This window comes from Vipera berus (genome assembly GCF_964194415.1).
Source record: "Vipera berus genome assembly, chromosome: 4".
Classification (NCBI taxonomy): Eukaryota; Metazoa; Chordata; class Lepidosauria; order Squamata; family Viperidae; genus Vipera; species Vipera berus.
Genome location: NC_138206.1, coordinates 87127601 through 87148290, shown reverse-complemented (window position 1 = coordinate 87148290; position 20690 = coordinate 87127601). Strand labels below are relative to the sequence as shown.

General features: G+C 37.9%; 1 protein-coding gene across 1 annotated transcript in view; it reads left to right on the top strand.

The window, feature by feature from the left end:
• The window catches only part of LONRF2 (LON peptidase N-terminal domain and ring finger 2), a 45297-nt gene extending 28445 nt beyond the window's left edge, over positions 1-16852 (top strand). The window contains exons 5-12 of the mRNA XM_081326469.1: positions 1125-1344; positions 2099-2195; positions 2965-3079; positions 4023-4144; positions 5567-5725; positions 6261-6423; positions 7651-7800; positions 13213-16852. Coding sequence (XP_081182595.1) covers positions 1125-1344; positions 2099-2195; positions 2965-3079; positions 4023-4144; positions 5567-5725; positions 6261-6423; positions 7651-7800; positions 13213-13371 — 1185 coding nt within the window. The 3' untranslated portion in view covers positions 13372-16852. The remainder of the gene's footprint in view (positions 1-1124; positions 1345-2098; positions 2196-2964; positions 3080-4022; positions 4145-5566; positions 5726-6260; positions 6424-7650; positions 7801-13212) is intronic.
• Positions 16853-20690: the final 3838 nt, after the last annotated feature.

Below are 20690 nucleotides of genomic sequence, written 5' to 3'. Positions count from 1 at the left end.
CCATTTGATCGACAAGCTCAGCATGCTAACCCACTGAGCCACCGCGTCCCCCTAAATATCCATATAGTCCAGACCATGTTATTTATTATTATTTATATGAATGAATGAATGAACCTTTATTGTCAAAGTACAACCATGTATACATTGAGATTGGTTGAGCCTCCCTTCGTGCCCCCACCCCCAACTTACAATGACACAAACCCTCCATCTTATTACACCATGTGAGCCAATTGCACAACACACCAGCCTTGCAAATCAATCATGCATAAAGTTTATAAAATTATTTCCCGTTCAAAAGCCTAAGAGCCCATGGATAAAAGCTGTTCTTCAGCCTGTTGGTATGGCTGGCTATACTCCTATATCTCCTACCCGATGGTAGGAGAGTAAAGAGATACTGTCCAGGGGGTGAGTCATCCCTGAGAATTTTCCTCACTCTTCCAAGGCAGTGAGCCCTGGCGATGTCATCCAGTGGTGTCAGGGGACAGCCCACAATGTCTTGTGCTGTTCTCACCACCCTCTGTAATGCTTTCCTATCCGTGGCTGTCAGACCAGCATACCAAACCACAATACAGTACGAGAGGACACTCTCTGTAGTAGACTGGTAAAAGAGGGTCATTAGCCGTTCTACCCTGTTCTTCCGCAAGACCCTGAGAAAGTGAAGTCTCTGTTGGGCCTTTCTGGCCACCTGGGTTGTATTAACTTTCCAGGTAAGATCTTCGCAGATGTATGTAAAGTGGGGCAGGTTCCTCCTTTTTCCTCCGGAAGTCTAGCACCATCTCTTTCGTCTTGCTGATGTTCAGGTGCAAGTTGTTGCAACACCATATGGATAGTTTTTGTACCTCCCCACTTATGCTGTCTCATCCCCACCTGTAATAAGACCCACTACGGTAGTATCATCTGCGAACTTAATTATCGCAGTAGATGGGTCGGATGATACACAGTCATATGTGTACAATGATTACATTATATATAAATAATAGAATTGACAGAAATAGTCCCAGCAAAAGTCATGTAATAGGTTACCAAACTGTTAGTTCTGAATCATCGTTATGATCAACAAAAGTATGTCTACAACACATTTTTGTCTTTATGTATTTATTTATAAACAAATGTATTTATTTTAGGAGATCATGTTGAGGTTAACAAGAAATCCTTCCCAAGAAAATGATGTCTATCGCTGTATTGATTCTTCAATTTCCCATCATGATTTCTACTTTGAAGAGAACAAGAAAACTTTAGGAAAAGTCCTCTCCAGCCTACCCAGTGCAAACTTGAAAAGAAAATTTTCTATTGATGGGGGAGACTTACAGAATCTGGATGTCCCGAGCAAAATCCCTAGAAAAGGTCTGTTGCAGCCTTTTACATGCTGTCCATTTTGGTTTTTTTGTTATTGCTGCTGTATTTATTTTAGAGGAAAAAACCTACGATTTTTGCTAGTTATAAAATATTTTGCCAAAGTCAATCTAGCAATTCCTATTTTAAACTAAGTTAAATTGCTCAGTATTTTGAGTTAGAAAAAACATAATAATTTTCAATATGTTATAGCTTTACATTAAATGAAAATGAGTATAATGTGACATTCTTTATTCTTGTAGTTGTAAAGAATAAAATAAGTTATAATGATTAGGATGGAGTAGAATATTAAAAACCTGAAATTAATAATTTCAATATAAATAATAAATTTTAATATTAATCAAATTGAACAAAATACACAAGCTGTGGTCTGGGTTGTCTTTTGCTCTAAATAGCAGATTCCAAATAGAGGGGAATAGTTATGGCATTTTGTCACACCATAGACTAAGAGTTATTTTGTAACAAAACATTTTGTAGATTGGTATCCATAACTGCATAGACATGAAGCTTTCTAGTTGTGTGTCTCAAATCTTTGTTTAATTTTTCTCAGCAGAAGTTAATCTAAATCATTTATTTCTCTAGAATTGATTATTTGCACTCATTTTAATTCTTCAATAATGCACAATGTTAGTCCTGTGTTCCTGTCTGATAATTTTAGAACTCACTGGAAATTTATAGTTTTTGAAAGACCTGGTCATTCAGAAAAGGATTCATATTTATTTCAAATGTTCTTTTTTTATTTAAGATGGAGATGCTACTTGTGGAAACTCAGCTTCTCTTCCCATAAAAGAGATTCCTACAAATATGGATGCATCTGACTTTGAGTGTTCCCTTTGTATGAGGTATTAACAAGCTGCACAAAATGTCTTATTCTATAGGATTTAAATTTCAGCAGCAGTTCCATGTATCTTATCTTCTCTGGACTTGAAGCATAAGTAGACAAGCTGGATTTATCATCACACAAATGCCATGATTTATGTTCTTATGTCAGATATCATGACAGAAGTATGTAAGTCACAGTATCTATGTGATGACACATTACAGTCGTATAATTTTGATATTGTAATTTTCTTATAGGGACTGTTTGCCTAGGTTAATACTTAGATGGAAAACAACCAAACAATTCCATTCCAGAAAAAGCAAATGTCCATTCTGTTGTTTTTTGCTTGATGGACATTTTATAATTCTGTTAAGTCGTATTGAAAGCTGCTGTGAGTTCTATGCTAATTTATTAAAAAAGAAATAATACACTAATATATTTTCAGCTTATTAACTTTAATTTTATAGTAAGAATTCATCATTTGTCTTACTTTATTGTGCTCAGAAACAGTTTTTGAAAATGAATGAAAGAGTTCTATGTCGTAACTTGAGAAATAAGCATTTCCTCAATAAGAACGGGCTAATTGGGTGGTGGGTGCATGATAATACCTCATACTGCTAGAAGCCCTATTATTATTTCTAAAATAATAATAAAAAACAGTGCATTTGAATTCAAGACAGTTTCAATGTAAAATATTTTATGCACTCATAGTTGTATGGATCACATAGGAAAACTTTCTCGATGTGCAGATGAATGGATATATGAAATTGTTATTTTCATGTTTTTTTCAGGTTATTCTATGAGCCTGTCACTACTCCTTGTGGACATACGTTCTGCCTCAAATGCCTTGAACGTTGTCTGGATCATAATCCCCACTGTCCGCTTTGTAAAGAAAAGCTCTCAGATGTAAGTCTTTCCCATCCCATTTCCAGAAGCTGCTTAAATGAAAGGGTTGTGTTTCTTGAACCTTTAAATGCCCATTTACTCCCTTAAACCACCTCCAAAAAAGGGGAGAATTGATCTGATTTTTGGAGTGGGGTTCAGGGTGTTTTTTTAAAGGGTGCAATACAAAAGTTCTATAAGCCCAGTGGTGGGATTCAGCCAGTTCGCACCAGTTCGGCAGAACCTGTAGCTAATTTTTTGTTGCCCAGGCCCAGAATGGACTTCCGGAAGAGGCATCCACACAGACAACCGGTTGTTCACATATTTAAGTCCCATCACTGAATAAGCCCATTTAATGCTTGAAAGTTCCACATGAAAATTACAACCCAGCTGATTCTGGTGTCTTGAAACTGGAAGTGGGGAGAAACAAATGTGACTCACCATGGTACAGATAGGTAGTATTTAAATATGTGTGGTGTTTGACTTCAGTGCCAAACAAGAAGAAAAAAAGGTAGTTTCTTTTGCATCACCTTAATATATAACAGTGTTTCTCAACGTTGGGCACTTGACTTGTGAACTTCAATTCCTAGAATTCCCTACCTGGCTGGAGAATTCCAGGAGTTGAAGTCTATATATCTTCAAGTGCCGAAGGATGGGAAACACTGCTATATATTTCAGAGTTATTTTCTGAAGAAGCAATTGTAGAATAATTAAATGGCCACTCCAAGTGCTTATAATAGCCACTTAAAACCATAACCAGTAAATCGCTAAATACAATAGTGATTTAATAGTTATGGTTTTAAGAGCTTGACTGTAATATTCTGCGCAAATTCCTGATTCCATCCTAGAGCGTTAAAACTTAAAAAGATTTACTTTACCATTAGATTCTATTTTCCAGGCCATTCTAATTACTGATCAGTAGAATAACTAGAACTGAATAATGTGGATTCTTGAACTCCCTTTATAGTTTTTGGCAAATCGAACTTACAAAAAGACCATCCTTACTGAAGAATTAATAGTCCGCTACTTTCCAGAAGAATTATCTGAAAGGAAAAAGGTTTATGAAGAAGAAATGAAGGAATTATCAAAGTAAGCAATCTTCATTTACAAAGAGAATATTAATAAAATTAAGTGGGTTAACTTAAATAACTTGTGTATATTTTCATATTTATAGTTCTCTGATCTTCAGACAAAAATACTTTATTTTAGCATGTTGGTATTGTATATGTGAAAGAAGACATTTTGACACTAATGTGTCAGTTCTTCCTTTGTCTTGATTTTTCATAGAAAATTTGATTAGGGAACTTGCACCTAAAAATCATTTGGAAACCCAGTTCTTGTTTTGTACAAAGTTTGCTCAGCCTTTATGAAAAGGTTGGTAGCTGGAAAGACCATAGGAAGCAGTCCTCAACCCCTTTATACAATCAATATATATGTGCGCATATGAATTGGAATACTAATTTAGTTGAAGCAAAAAGCCTGTTAACAAGACTTTTACAGAAGTGCCATAAATTTATTCTGATATTTGCTGCAAAAACTGGAGAACCACATTGTTCTGTACCAGCCTGCTACTGGCCCTGCAGCAAAAGCAGGGACGACCCCTTTACAAACGGCCAGAGGCTGGAATAAAGCCTGCCAAATTTATTCACATAAAACAAGAGCAAGACAAGACACCAACCATAAAACACGAGCTAAGACCCAGGAACAATCCAAGCGGTTGCCTTCAGCAAACCAGCCCTCCCACACATTCCCCTTAAATACAGTTCAGGGCGTGGCCTCTCTGTGCCTCCTTCCGAGGTGCCCCATTGCCTCCCTCTGTTTACTCCTGACTGACTGCCTCCTGCGTCCGGCGTCCTTGAACAGGGCCAGCTGTGGGTCATCTTCATCCACGCTGTCAGGCTCACACAGCTGGGTCTGCGTCGTGACCAGATGAGAGGGGCCTTGCTGGGGGCTATCATCAGCAAGATCTTCAACCCCCTCAGCAAGGTCTTCAACACCCCCCTCCTCCTCTGATAGAGTGGGATTCTTATAGGATCGAACTGTTGTTAATTTTATTCTAAATCTCATATTGTCCCTGTATGTATGCAGTAATATACATCAGATGTGTTTCCTGCTACACCTGATTTTAGTTGTGTAGTTGATTGAAATAATAATTATGTAACAAGCAGGCATACTACAGAATGAAACATCAATTTTCCCACAACCAATAATACCAATTTTATGAGAACTATAGCTTGTTCCAAATTTCCAATTTACCCACTATCCATAAAATGTTGTCTTAAGTATGTACTACTGTAAACTTGGAATATTTCAGCTGAGCATGGTCTTTGCTATATTTAGATAGACTTCTCTTGTATTTGTCAGTTACAGAAGAGAGATCCAGGGAAGCTGAGTGAAAACACAAATACAATGAAACTTACTACATAAGTAGTTTCAAACATGGATTTCAATTATGTTTTTAATAGATATTGAACTGCATAAGCATAAAAGTAAATCTTTCTTCTCTTGCAGTCTGAATAAAGATGTTCCCATTTTTGTATGCACTATGGCTTTCCCTACCATTCCTTGTCCTCTTCATGTCTTTGAACCCCGTTATCGATTAATGATAAGAAGATGCATGGAAACAGGCACTAAACAATTCGGCATGTGCTTAACTGATGAACTGAAAGGGTAAGCTAAGGATTTGGAACTCCTTTATAAAATACACCCATGCATTTCTGGGTGCAAAAATGGTATAAGGGTTTATGCCCAACAGATATGGGAAAGTGGTCTCATCAGGAAAATGGGGCTGTTATTTCTTGTCCAGTGTTGGGGCGTATACCAAGATCTAGCAGTGTTTGGGCATACACCAAGATCTAGCACTTAGCTGATCAATAACAATGTCAGTGTAAATTTTCTATTTGGGAGAAGTGCATAGTGTTTAGGGGGAAAATGGGAATTGAAATCCAGCTCATTTGAGGGATATTTGATTGAGACAGGTAATCTAGATGCAGCATCAAAAGAACTCAAGCAGTAATTTCATAGCTTTTTGCAGAACTGGAACAAACAATATTTCTACAAACCTTTGTATCTCATTATTATTAGGCCTAATAATTCCTTTTACAACTTCATTCAAAATGTATTTAGGCAGGCTACGGAGAATTTATAAGGCTCCTTCCTGAAATATATTTAGAATCACAGCATTAATATGGCCTTGTCCCTTCAGGTTTGCAGATTACGGCTGCATGTTGGAGATCAGGGATGTGAAGTTTTTCCCTGATGGGCGCTCAGTTGTTGATACAGTTGGTATTCGGCGTTTTAGGGTCTTATGCCATGGTCAGCGAGATGGATATAATACTGCAAATATTGAATATTTGGAAGACGAAAAGGTAATGTTTTAGTGTAGTAGTTTTTTGTTACCTCATCTATTAAAGTTTTGTGAGCCGTCCCCTGTCTTCTAAATTACAGGATAGCCCATACAGTAATCGTAACTTTTGGCTGGCTTTTGTGGTTTTCTTCTTTAGCTGTTGCATAATTATTTTTTTAATCCAAAGCTGAAGTTATTTCTCCCCTTTTGTTTCCATTCCCTTAATAAAGTGAGCAGCCAAAATTCCTTTAATAAACCATCTTTTAAAAATCAAAATGCCATATTCAGAAGTTTTAAATACTCAATTCAATATTAAATCCTAACATGTTAAAAATGTATTCCTAAAGAGATTTACAGCATTACTGTGCAGTTGTTCAGTTGCCCCTGTTTCAGGGTAGTGTTTTAAATAAGGAAATGGCATTACAGAAGCATGGTCTAAAGGAAATAGGAATAAATAAAAAAACAGATATTCCATCCAAATTACTTTCTGTTTATATATATTTTTACATAGATGGGAGATTTTTAGCAAAACATGTTAGGATTGCCATTTTCTAATCTGCTTGCAAATTATATCAGATCTTTGAATGTGTAATGCCAGTTCTCTTCTTTAAACTGATGCAAAAGTATTAGCAAGCTCTATCAGATCACATGTTCCTTAAGCATGCTTTGGTCAGTGGCTTTTAATCCTATTAATTTATATGATTGGTTTCTCTAAGAGTGTAATGTAAAGCAGCTCTTAAGAGAAATACACAAATAATAGGCTCTCCCTTACTCATGAAAGTTAAAATTAAATGGACTGGCATTTTAGATGAGCAATGGTACGATCCAGAGTTAGCATTTTACTGTTGTTTCTCAAATGTAATTCAGTAATTCGTGTATATTAAAAAAAATCTGCAAACAATTTTTATATCTGTCCTGAAAAATGTTAGTTCCTATGTTCTGTACTTTTCCACATCAGTCTTCATCATTGATTGTGAATGTTGGAAAACAACCTACTAAGTGATAAATTGGCAAACAGCCCCAGTAATCAGCTATTTTCACTATTATCCTTCTGAATACTGAACACCTGAAGTTATCCGTGCTGCTTTCTTGGAATTTTGGGTTTATTCAAAGAGAGGTGATTTTAAAAAGTCCCCTGTTTAGGATATTTAAAAGTAACTCTTTTTAAAATGGCATTTGCTTTTTTTATGCACTTATTTAAAATTTTACATGCATTTATTTAAAAATCCATTTTGATAACTCAAATCAGGTTGAAGGGGCAGATTACGAAGAGCTGGTCCGCATTCATGATTCCGTTTACGATCAAGCTGTGTCCTGGTTTACTTCTCTTAAAGACAATATGAAAGCACAAATTTTAAACCATTTTGGACCAATGCCAGGGAAAGAACGTGAGCCACAGGTAAATATGCAATGGTATATCAGTGCTAAAAATAAACAGGGTACAATCCTAAATACCACAGTGAATAATATATGCAAATAATTCACTTAAGTGCGTAATTTAAAATCTGTGAAGCTAAAATGTTTATAAATTAAGTTGTGTGAAAATATAGGGGATATGATTTATTTATATATATATATATATATATATATATATATATATATATATATATATATATATATATATATATATATATATATATATATATATATATATATATATATATATATATATATATATACACACACACACACACACACACACACACACACACACACACACACAGTCATGGCCGAAATTGTTGGCACCCCAGAATTTTTTCCAGAAAATCAAGTATTTCTCACAGAAAAGTATTGCAGGAACACGTTTTGCTATACACAGGTTTATTCCCTTTGCGTGTATTGGAACACAACCAAAAAAGGGAGGAAAAAAAGCAAATTGGTCATAATGTCAAAACTCCAAAAATGGGCTGGACAAAATTATTGGCACCCTTAACTTAATATTTGGTTGCACACCCTTTGGGAAAAATAACTGAAATCAGTTGCTTCCTACAACCATCAATAAGCTTCTTACACCTCTCACCCAGAATTTTGGACCACTCTTCCTTTGCAAACTGCTCCAGGTCTCTCTTATTGGAAGGGCGCCTTTTCCCAACAGCAATTTTAAGATCTCTCCACAGGTGTTCAATGGGATTCAGATCTGGACTCATTGCTGGCCACTTCAGAACTCTCCAGCGCTTTCTTGCCATCCATTTCTGGGTGCTTTTTGACGTATGTTTGGGGTCATTGTCCTGCTGGAAGACCCAAGATCTTGGACGCAAACCCAGCTTTCTGACACTGGGCTCTACAGTGCGACCCAAAATCCTTTGGTAATCCTCAGGATGCCTTGCACACATTCAAGGCACCCAGTGCCAGAGGCAGCAAAACAACCCCAAAACATCATTGAACCTCCACCATATTTCACTGTAGGTACTGTGTTCTTTTCTTTGTAGGCCTCATTTCGTTTTTGGTAAACAGTAGAATGATGTGCTTTACCAAAAAGCTCTATCTTGCTCTCATCTGTCCACAAGACGTTTTCCCAGAAGGATTTTGGCTTACTCAAGTACATTTTGGCAAACTGTAATCTTGCTTTTTTATGTCTCTGTGTCAGCAGTGGGGTCCTCCTGGGTCTCCTGCCATAGCGTTTCATTTCATTTAAGTGTTGACGGATAGTTCGCGCTGACACTGATGCTCCCTAAGCCTGCAGGACAGCTTGCATTCCTTTTGAACTTGTTTGGGGCTGCTTATCCACCATCCGGACTATCCTGCGTTGCAAACTTTCATCAATTTTTCTCTTCTGTCCACGACCAGGGAGATTAGCTACAGTGCCATGGGTTGCAAACTTCTTGATAATGTTGCGCACTGTGGACAAAGGCAAAACTAGATCTCTGGAGATGGACTTGTAACCTTGAGATTGTTGATATTTGTCCACAATTTTGGTTCTCAAGTCCTCAGACAGTTCTCTTCTCCTCTTTCTGTTGTCCATGCTTAGTGTGGCACACACAGACACACAATGCAAAGACTAAGTGAACCTCTCTCCTTTTTCTCTGCTTTCAGGTGTGATTTTCATATTGCCCACACCTGTTACGTGCCCCAGGTGGGTTTAAAGGAGCATCACATGCTTGAAACAATCTTATTTATCCACAATTTTGAAAGGGTGCCAATAATTTTGTCCAGCCCATTTTTGGAGTTTTGTTTGACATTATGTCCAATTTGCTTTTTTTTCCTCCCTTTTTTGTTGTGTTCCAATACACACAAAGGGAATAAACCTGTGTATAGCAAAACATGTCTTCCTGCAATACTTTTCTGTGAGAAATACTTGATTTTCTGGAAAAATTTCTGGGGTGCCAACAATTTCGGCCATGACTGTGTGTGTGTGTGTGTGTGTGTGTTTTCTGAGGTTTTCGCGGGTGTTTGTATGTAGATCTTTGGTCATTCGGGTTTTTCCCCACGTAGAATTGAAGGTGTAAGAGCAACGTTTCGACGAAATCTCATCTGTCATCCTCAGGCTGGTGGCTTCAGCTTCGTTCTTCTGGGAGAAGTGTGTGGTAGTGGCTGTTTGCTCCTCTTTTTTAAACTGCCAGAGGGGGTGTGTTCTGTGGGTGGAGGTGTGCTCTGATTGGGTGGGGGGTTAGCTGAGTTGTGATTGGGTGGGTGTGTGTTTTGAATGGGGGCTGTGTTCTGATTGGGTGGGGGTGTGTTTTGAGTGGATGGGCTGGTCTCAGCTGCCAGCCTTAGACCTGAACTCGTGAGTTGTGCTGCTTTTGTTTGGCTCTGTGTTTGTGGTGGTGTCATGTTTTTATAGTGGGTGTCAGTTTGCTTATTGTGTGGTTTGGAGGGGTTTAAAGTGGCTGATGTTGCAGCTGTAGTTAGGTTTCTGTTTTGTGGTTGTGTGTTGTTATCGTTGTGGGTTCGGATTTGCTTTTTTAATGGTTGTGTGGTGGTGATGTCATGTGATGTTATGAGTTTGGGTCTGGTATCATTCTTGGTGGTTGGGACTCGTCTGTCAATCAAGGCGGGTTTCCAAATGGCTGGTAGACGAGAGGTATCATCTCGTTTGTTCATGCTGTGGGGGCGTTTTTCTGTCTCAGTGGCTTCTCTGATTATTCTGTTGTTAAAATGCTCAATTTTGGCAATAGTTTTGGTTTTTTAAAAATCAGTTTCATGTCCCGTGGCTTTAAAGTGTTGGAACAGGGATGAAGTTTGTTCTCCCTTTCTGAGTGAATTCCTGTGCTCTTCAATGCGTGCACTTATTCTTCTGTTGGTCTGTCCGATGTATGTGGTGGGGCAGGTGGGGCATGGGATTTCGTATACTCCTTGATTTTCTAACCCAATTATGTCTTTGGGGTTTCTTAGGATGGTGGATATTTTTCTGTCTGTGTAGAATGCTGTTTTGATGTTGTGTTTTTGGAGGATCTTGCTGATTCTGTCTGTGGTCCCTTTTAAGTATGGGAGGAGGGCTTTGCCATTTTCTTGTTCTCTGTCTTGGGTTTTTGTGGGTGTCTCTCTTCGGATTAAATTGGTAATCATGTTTCTTTGGAATCCATTGGCTGTTAGTACATTAGTGAGAGTGTGTAGTTTGGTTTTTAGGTGTTGTTCGTCGGCTAGGTGTTTTGTTCTGGAGATGAGTGCAAAATCTGTCTCTTCTCTGCCATGGTTTCTTTCTCTTTGAGGGAGAGGAGAGTCAGCTTGGAAATGCTTTTCGTGTCGACAATGGAAGCTCCTGGGTGCCGTAATATCACGCAGGTTCAAACAAATTCTATGCAAAAGAGATCATGGCCCCTGGATCCATTCTGGGGGAGGGGGAAAGTGTTTGCTTCGTTTGCATGCCTATGGGGCAAAGCGTGGAATTGGAGTCGGCTGGGCGCAGGAATCAATGCTGTCTGTGGCCTGGGTGCGCTGCTCGCTCATGTGCGCCAGCCTTGGCTTGAGGGCAGGAACGAAGCCTTCAACTGAGCGGGGAGGTATTGTGGGGTGAATTCCCTTCTCCTTGTGCTCCTCCCTACTCCAGTGGTGGCAGCAGCAACATCAGTTTCTCCGCTCCATCTGAAACAAAGTAAGTGGAGATGCAGAGCAGGATTGCTCTCAAGAAGACATGAGTGTGCTGCTTGCTCACGTGCGCTGGCCTTATTGAGAGCAATTCCACTTTTTGAGTAGCCCCATAGGCGCTCAAACACTTTTTATCTAAACGGAGACCTCAGTCACGTGGAGCATTCCTTTCAGTTTCTGAAGCTCCCCATTGGCAGGCACACAGACCTTCCAATCTCTCTCAGGTGTGCATTTGGATAAAAAGTGAACGGCAGCGGCTTGAGTTTCTCTGCTCCGCCCAGTGGAAAGAAGCAGAAGTGCAGAGCGGGATTGCTCTCAGTAAGGCCGGCGCACACAAGCAAGCAGCACACTCGTGTCTTCTTCAGAACAATTCTGCTCTGCGCCTCCGCTTTCTTCATTTTGGACAGAGTGTAGAAACTGAAGCTGCTGCCGCTGCTTGAGTGGAGAGGAGCACAAGCAGAAGAGCAGTCAGGATTTGTGCCACCGGCCGGTCAGGCAAGGACTGGGTCAGGCAAGGTGGGTGAGCGGCTGGGGAGGGAAGATCGTAGCCAGTCAGGTGGCTGTTAACGCAGGTCCAAGGGGATTCGCCCCACAATGTCTCCCCATTCAGTTGAAGGCTTCGTTCCTGCCCTCAAACCAAGGCTGGCACGCATGAGCAAGCAGCACACCTGGGCCATGGACGGCATTGGTTCCTGCGCCTGGCCAACTCCAATTCCATCCTTTGCCCCATACGCATGCAAACGAAGGAAACACCCCCACCCCCTCAGAATGGAAGCTTCTGGAGGGGCATGGTCTCTTTTGCATAGAATTTGTGTTTGAACTTGTGCACTATTACAGCACCCAGGAGCTTCCATTGTCAATGTGAAAAGCATTTCCAAGCTGATTCTCTTCTCCCTCAAAAGGAAAGAAACAGCAGCAGAGAGGAGACAGATTTTGCAAGGTAAGTGAATCCGGTGCGGCAGGAAGGGAGGAAGAAGCATGATGTTTCTTAGTGGGTCGGGGAGGCTTTGGGGGGCCTGTTCCATCACTAGGCCTCCCATGGCCTTCCCCACCCTGAGATACCTCATGTGCACTTAACAAGCTGTGTGCGTCTTAACAAATGATCTCGTTTGAGGTACGAGACTCACTCCCACGTGTTTTCGAGTTATGAGTTGAATGGGCAGGCTCCATTACACTCATAACCCGAGGACTACCTGTATGTGCGTTCAGGTTGATTGTGTTTCAGGGTTTTTAATTCCATGGAGGATTTAGTCACTTCAAGGGTGTTTAACATTTCTGAAGCCTCAAGTTTTCATACTGTAAATCTGCAGGAAATTACATTCATAATGCTTGATATTTGCTATTGAATTTTGGCACACATTATCCACTGGACAATGTGAGAGCCAGAAAAAGCAGTTTGAAGTTTGGTTGTCATCTGTCTTTGATCTATTGTTTTTAGGTTGATATTTTTTCTATAATTGTGAAATAACAAGATAATGACAATAATTTTGGGGGACAGTCTTACTACATAAAATCCGGAGGAAACCTGTGACTCTCTAGATCTTGCTGGACTGCAATTTTCCCCATTTTCCTGGCTGAAGCTCTGGGAGTGATGGATCAGCAAAATCTGGAGAGCTGCAGGTTCATTACAGAAATACTTTGTGGGTAAGCAAGAACAGTTTTCAGTTTCTGCATTCTGTGAACAGCACAGAATGTTGTATTCTTAGATTTTCTTACAGCTCTCAGATGGCGTTCTGCTTGAATTATGTTACTAAAAACAATTAATTTGTTAATATTTTCTTTACAGAGTAATCCCAGTGGTCCAGCTTGGTACTGGTGGCTGTTGGCGGTATTACCATTAGAGAACAGAGCCCAATTGGCCATTCTTGCTATGACTTCACTTAAAGATCGTCTCATTGCCATTCGTCGCGTATTAATATTTGTGACCTGCAAAAGACCCAGATGACACAGTTTTATTTGTGAAGACACATTGAAAACAACTGGTTTCTAATTCTAATAAGAAAACAGTTCGTAATTGAACAGTTCTTCCCTCTGCTCATTTAAGGATTCATTCTTCTTTGCACACGCTGGACCCAATAGTTAATCCAAGTATTCTGTGCCTCTTGTCCTGGAATAATCTGAGCCTCTTGGAAGTTGTGCCACAACAGAGCGTACAGTAGTTGCAGGCATCAACTGAGTACATAATTGCCATCTACTTATCATAATGAGACAGTTGAGTCAGAAGTACTAAAATGTCTACAAATCCCTAGTTGACATTTTTATTTCTTTGTAGAAACAGACTTGGAGTAGTGGATTAGAAACTGAGAATATGCATTGTTAGAATTGTCCTTGCAGTAGCCAGTTGAAAAGAAATTCTCAAATGTTCCTCTGGAAGAAAGCACCAAGAGCAACTTTTTATCTGCAACGTGGACAAACGTATCGGACATAAATGGAATTGCCAGGATAAAATGTTCCACTTCCAAAGAACACTGTCCAAAAAAGTATCTGATGAAATAGCTTTGTGGCTGGTTATAAGCCAATTCCTTGTGTTTGTAATTTGCATGCTATATGTATTGAGAAAAATATTTCATAATATATCTAAGAAAACTGAGTCATTCTTCCCTCCCAAGCCCTCTTTCCTTCAGAATGACATCAGGAATCTACAATAAGGAGTTACCTGTGGACAGCCTTGCAGTTGGGACATGGAACTAACCGCCTCCCAAGTGGACATAACTGTGTCTTAGGGAAAGCTTCTCTCTGCCATTAAATACTTGAGATAGCAAAGCTCCGTGGCTGGATCATGGCCAGCATATTTAGTGTATATCTACACTATTAATTTCAGGCTCTTCAGCGATCATCTTAACTAAAGGCTGTTGAAAAATTGAATCGCCATTTCAATTTTATCCTTCTAGTTTTGTCTGGAAGTAACACTTAAGTAAAAACTATCTTTACTCACAACTGCCATACCAGCCTAATAGATTCTTCTAAGAAAACATAATTACATATACTTTTGAAAACCAAAACCTTAATATTACTTGTTATGTACCGAATACTGTTCGTGCTTGAAGTTCTTGCTGACATGAAAGGAGACACAAATGGAATCCTGTACTGCAAATTTCAATGCAAGTTAAAATTAGATGTAAATATATCTGTATTTTGATGTCTTCGTATGTGTGGTTAACTTTTTAAAAATGGACAAATTATTGGAAATAGTTTAGTAGTTTAGTTGTAAACATGAAACAGCAAATCAGTATTGCTAATTCAAACTGCTGGGATCTCTGAATTTCCAGAAACGGACATGAAAATAATATTAGTTCAGGTTTTAGAACATAGTGCAAAGACATGACAAGCTAAAAGATAACGGTTGTAAAAAAAATTAATCTGGCAAGAAAATAATGATAATACCAAAATATTTCAAAAGTGCCTCCTTTATGAATTAGAAACAGCATGTGCTTTTTGGACAAAGGCATAGAAATTTCAAATGTATACAGGAAGTCTAATATCAAAAAGACTGATTTTAGTAAGTGCTATAATTGTGTGGTATTAGAAGATTGTGTAAAAAATCTTGACCAGATAACAGTTTCCTAACACTGATCAACACAGCCTGAATGTACTGTAATTGCTTCTTCTTGGAATTCACTTTTTGTAGTTAAGTATTGACCTGTGACTGCTCTTTCAATTGTTAACTGCAACTTGCAAATGAAGCTCTAATAATTTCTGCCATAGCCTTCCTGCAAGTTCTAATTTCTTTACCATAGTTTGTAGATTCTCTTTCAAGTATTTTTTTTAAAGTTTGCACCTGGTCCTGGCTGACCTTGGTGGATCTTGAATACTAAACAAAGTCAGTCCTCATCACTACTTGGATGGGGAAATCATCTGGCAACTCTGAAGCTGTAGGTGAGACCAAGAATTTTTTTTAAAAAAACACCATGCCAGAAGGAGGCCATGGCAAGCCACTTCAGTGGCATGCCAGGAATACTGCATGAATTTCTACGGGTAGTCACTAGAAGTCAAGCGTGATATTACCTGTTTCAAAATTAAAGCCAGAGAGAAGGAGGTTCTCACTTAGTTCTCCTTTCTATCCAGTCTCGGGTGCTATCACACTTTCCTTCAACACAGCTGTCTTCCTGTTCATTCACTGGACTCTAAAAGCTTCCAGGTTTTATCAAGAAAGTTTTTCAAAATGAACCTCAGTGGTTTTTTTGCAGGGAACTTGGACCACCTTCATTATTTTTCACAGTATTAGCTGTGATTGCTTGGAATGTCTCTGGCAAGATTTCGGTTCGCATCTTGGTTTTCTCTTTCCCTTTTCTGTTATGTTACTAATTGAACCTACAGAACAATTCAGCATAAGTACAAACTAATTTCTTCCTAAGTTTCTGTGTTGGCAGTTTCCATTTTTGAGGCAGAATCCTAGTATATATACTATCCCTGAGATTGCCATCTGATACTATCTTTTGAATGATGAATTTTATGGCAGTCCAGCATGGTACTTTTGCGCTTTAAAATCAAAAGCCAGGCTGATGAGCCTTTCAGCCATCAGAACTTGGTCACCTCAGCAGAAATACTAACATAAGTATATGATGAAAGCCAGAATTTTTATGTTCTTTTCTTTCTCTTAGGCTGATCAATCTGGCAATTTACAGAGAATTGAGGATTACAGTGTCCTCATTGTCTAAAATGCTTTGCAGAAATAATATTGAGAACATAATGTTATTGATTATAATAGGGCTCCAAAGACATCCCAGCCACACCTGTAAAAAGCACGCAAAAACCTGAAATCCATAATAGGTTTGCTTCCAAATAATAGGTGAAGTTTAGACCATTTTAAATTTCACCACTCATGAAATATTTGCTACAGTGGCCTTTATCTACTGTTTTCAAATATCCTTTTTTCCTTTCAGTTGCTAAGGGTGCTTTGGGATTCCGATAAGCTGATAATCAGCGGATTTCTGCTCTTTGATTCATGCTGCAGTTCATTTTCAATGAAAAGGAATAAGATTTGTTTAGAAAACTCTGTGTATTAGTCATACAGCGCTTTGCATAACTGAAGGTCTGGTGTTGGGTAGCGCCTTAATTTTGCAGCACTGGAATGATTGTATCAACAAAGCACCATAAAAACAAAATCTGGCTCTTGTGACCAGTTTTTTTAAAATATTTAATGTAGATAAAACTTGAAGCAAATATACTCATGTTTTGAAACTAGTTGACGTGCATATGTGGATAAGTGTAGATCGTTGTACATAAGTGTAAATATAAATTATTCCTTTTTATACTTAGTAAAACAAAGTCAGGTATGTGTTACAGCTAGGTTTGGCACTTCGTTGCATAAAACCATTTTTTTTAAAAAAAATTGCTGCAATGTTCTTTTTGTGTATATTTGGAATATCCATGGGAAAATGTATTTAAGTGACATTTCAAATAAATAATTTCTGTTTGCCATTGTATTTAATTTTTCTAATTATAAAGCATGAGCAATTTTATCAGGTCAAATGTTTGTATACATCTCTTTTGAGAGAATCTTAGCCTTATCTTTTCAAGTCATTGAAATTTAGCTACATCCAATATTAGTCTGTTATTTTCTTCATTGGTTGGATGCTGTTTGCACATGTATATTAATCTGCATTATCTGAGATTAAGAACAGCAGAAATAGCTTCTTACATATCTGACTTCCAGGCATTTTCTTTTCAGAATCGCACTACCCTCTTCCTAGCTGTTTTCTTGACTTCCAGGAAAAGGAGAAAATATTAACAAGCCCTTCTTTTCACACAATATTAAACTGAATGCTGAATCATCATCCAAACTGAATTTAAATGCTGATGGTCATTTAAGAGTTTTAGATGTTGGGTAATGGGTTTGGAACAAATTTTGCATTCAAAATATAATGTCCAGCGATTCCCTCCACCTGGTGGTTATCCTAAGTTCCTAAATAATAATTATATCACCACCAGCCAGGTGTTAAAATATTGACTACTACAAACAAAGAATGTTCCAGAAATAATTCCAATACGTTTTTTAAGTCAATTTTTAAAAAAACAAAAGCAAATTCCAAGTTGTACACACTCCATTTTCATTGCAGTAAAGTCTACAGAATATATATGAAATTTACTGCAATTAATTGAGTAAGCAGGTACAGGTTGTCCTTGATTTATGACTTCAACTAAACCCAAAATTTCTGTCAATAAGCAAGACAGTTAAGTAAGTTTTGGTCCATTTTACAAGCTTACTTGCACAATTGTTAAGTGAATCATTGCAGATGTTAAGTTAGTAACACGATTATGTGAATCTGGCTTCATTAACTTTGCTTGTCAGAAGGTCACAAAAGGTAATCACATGACCATGGGATACTGCAATCATAAATACTAATCAGTTGCCAAGCATCCAAATTTTAATCATGTGATCATAGGGATGCTGCAACAGTCGTGTGAAAAACAGTTGTAAGTCACTTTTTGCAGAGCTGTTCTAACTGAGCAGTCGATAAACTGTTGTAAGTCAAGGACTACCTGTGATTTACTAAACTGCTGAACTATATCAATGTTGGTACAGAGCATTCATAATCTTCATTAGATATAAACAGATCATTGACAAGTCAAATATTTGTATTGTGTCAAATTCCAGCTGGGTTTACGCTGGAAGGTCTTAACTGTCTGGTAAGACTGGACAGATTTCAATATTAAAGAGATAAAAGGACATCTTGTGAAGTTTCACAAGATATTTTGATAGGATTTTAATAAATAATTTGTAAACATCCTGGCAATATACAATCGTGATTATTGCAGTTCTCTGCACACGGGTTGCCCTAGAAGACACTGCTGGTTCTGAATGTAGCATAGGCAATTATGACCATGTTGTGATATGCTCATGTAGCACCTCTAATTCATGACTTGCACTGGTTACTAATAGGCTTTTGGGAGCAGTTGAAGATTCGGGGTATCATCTATAAAGCCCTTCATCTGTGTATGACCTGATCATTTGAAGAACTGCTGTCTCCTGTAGTTTCTGATCATTCCATAAATTCTGACGAAGTTGTCTTCCGCTAGGTCCCATTGATTAAATAATGACACTTGCAAACAGGCCTTCAATATCATGGCATCTGCACTTTGGAACAACATTCTCCCTGAGATTTGTATGACCACACTATGGCCTTATTTAAGTGATTTGTGAAGACCTGGCTGATCTAGGCCAGGGGTGTCAGGCTCATCATGTCACGTGTCGCGACGTATCACAACTTTTTCCCCAGCTGGGATGGGTGCGGTTTCAGCATGACGCATCCAGCCCATGGGCCGGCAGTTTGACACCCCTGCTCTAGGCACTGAGTTTGAAAGGGTGATGGACTTTGGTATGGAGTTTTACTTTTTAATTGCAATTATTTTTATTGGGCACTACCTTCATGATATCTATTGTCTGTATTTCTATTTATTTTTGTACGCTGCCCAGAATTGTGATACATTGGGACAACCTATAAATAAAAATGAATTAGAATATAAATAATAGAATATAAATAAATATTAGAATACCACATTGTAATCCAATTATGAAAAAGGAACAAAAATCATTATTTTTTTCTAAAGATGGCTCTAAAAATATCAACTGCACTGTTTCGAATATCTTTCCCATATTTATTGAAGCTGCTGCTGTTACAGTTTCTCTGAATTTATATAAAAATATTAATAATCAATATTTGAGGCTTGTTGCCTTTTCATAAAGCCAGACTACATGGATGGACATTCAAAGGTAAGGTCATATGTAGGGTCCATGTCAGGGTTATCAGCCACTTTTTTATACATTGAGAAAATTGGAATATGGCTTACAAAATCAAATTCTTCTACAAGCCTTCAAAATCAATTATATAACACTCCATAAAGTAAGTTAGAAAAATATTTTTAAAAGCATTCTTACAATGTAAAAAGATGTTGAGACTAGAAAGAGTACAGAGAAGAGCAACAAAGATGATTAGGGGACTGCAGGATAAAACATATAAGGAATGGCTGCTGGAATTGGGTATGTCTAGTTTAATGAAGAGAAGGATGAGGGGAGACATGATAGCAGTGTTCCAATATCTCAGGGGCTGCCACAAAGAAGAGGGAGTCAAGCTATTCTCCAAAGCGCCTGAGGGCAGGACAAGAAGCAACAGATGGAAACTAATCAAAGAGAGAAGCAACCTAGGACTAAGGAGAAACTTCCTGACAGTTAGAACAATTAACCAGTGGAACAACCTGGCTCCGGAAGTGGTGAATGCTCCAACACTGGAAGTTTTTAAGAAGAGACTGGACAGCCATTTGTCCGAAATGGTATAGGGTTTCCTGCCTGTGCAGGGGGTTGGACTAGATTACCTCCAAGATCCCTTCCAAATTGTTATTATATTATTATTATTATTATTATTATTATTATTATTATTATTATTATTATTATTATTATTATTTATTTATTTATTTATTTATTTTTTATTACTATTATTATTATTATTATTATTATTATTATTATTATTATTATTATTATTATTATTATTATTATGTGACAAACAACATAGGAGTTAAAAAAATGCCAGTGTGTGAGTCATGCCACTCAATACGATAACCATCAGAACCAGCTTTTCCTGCTTTCAGAGATTTAATAGTATCTATTTTTTTCTGAAGAGATAAAGCTGAAGGTTGGCCATGTGTAATCTTTCTAAAAGCTACATTATATTTTAAATGATTACTTTCTTCTCTCAGTATCATTTGACATAGTATTATAAAAATGAAAACATTTTTTTTAAAAATTCTGGTTTTAAATTAGAGACATTATGTACTTTGTCCTGAGTATCCTTAGAAACAGAGATTACATTCCTTTGTCGCTTCTTTAATCAATTTTCAGGTCTTTCCTCTGAGTCTCGGTATTTTTGTTTTTCACAATTTAATTAATTACTATATATCAGATCGATAAAAGGAAATAAGACCCAATTTGAAAATATAAAAAGTGTTATATAATTCACATTACTATTGTTTGATTATTATGTGGTATCAACTCTTAAAATCAGATAGATAGTTTCTCCATATATATTCAACATTATTTCTGAAATGTTTTGTTTAGACATTTTACTATTTTTACATGAAGTATATGTAACAATAAAGGGACGTGGTGGCTCAGTGGGTTAGGACGCTGAGCTTGTTGATCAGAAGGTCGGCAGTTTGGCGGGTCGAATCCCGAGTGCGGCGTAACAGAGTCAGCACCTGTTACTCGTCCCAGCTTCTGCCAACCTAGCAGTTCGAAAGCACATAAAAATGCAAGTAGAAAAATAGGGA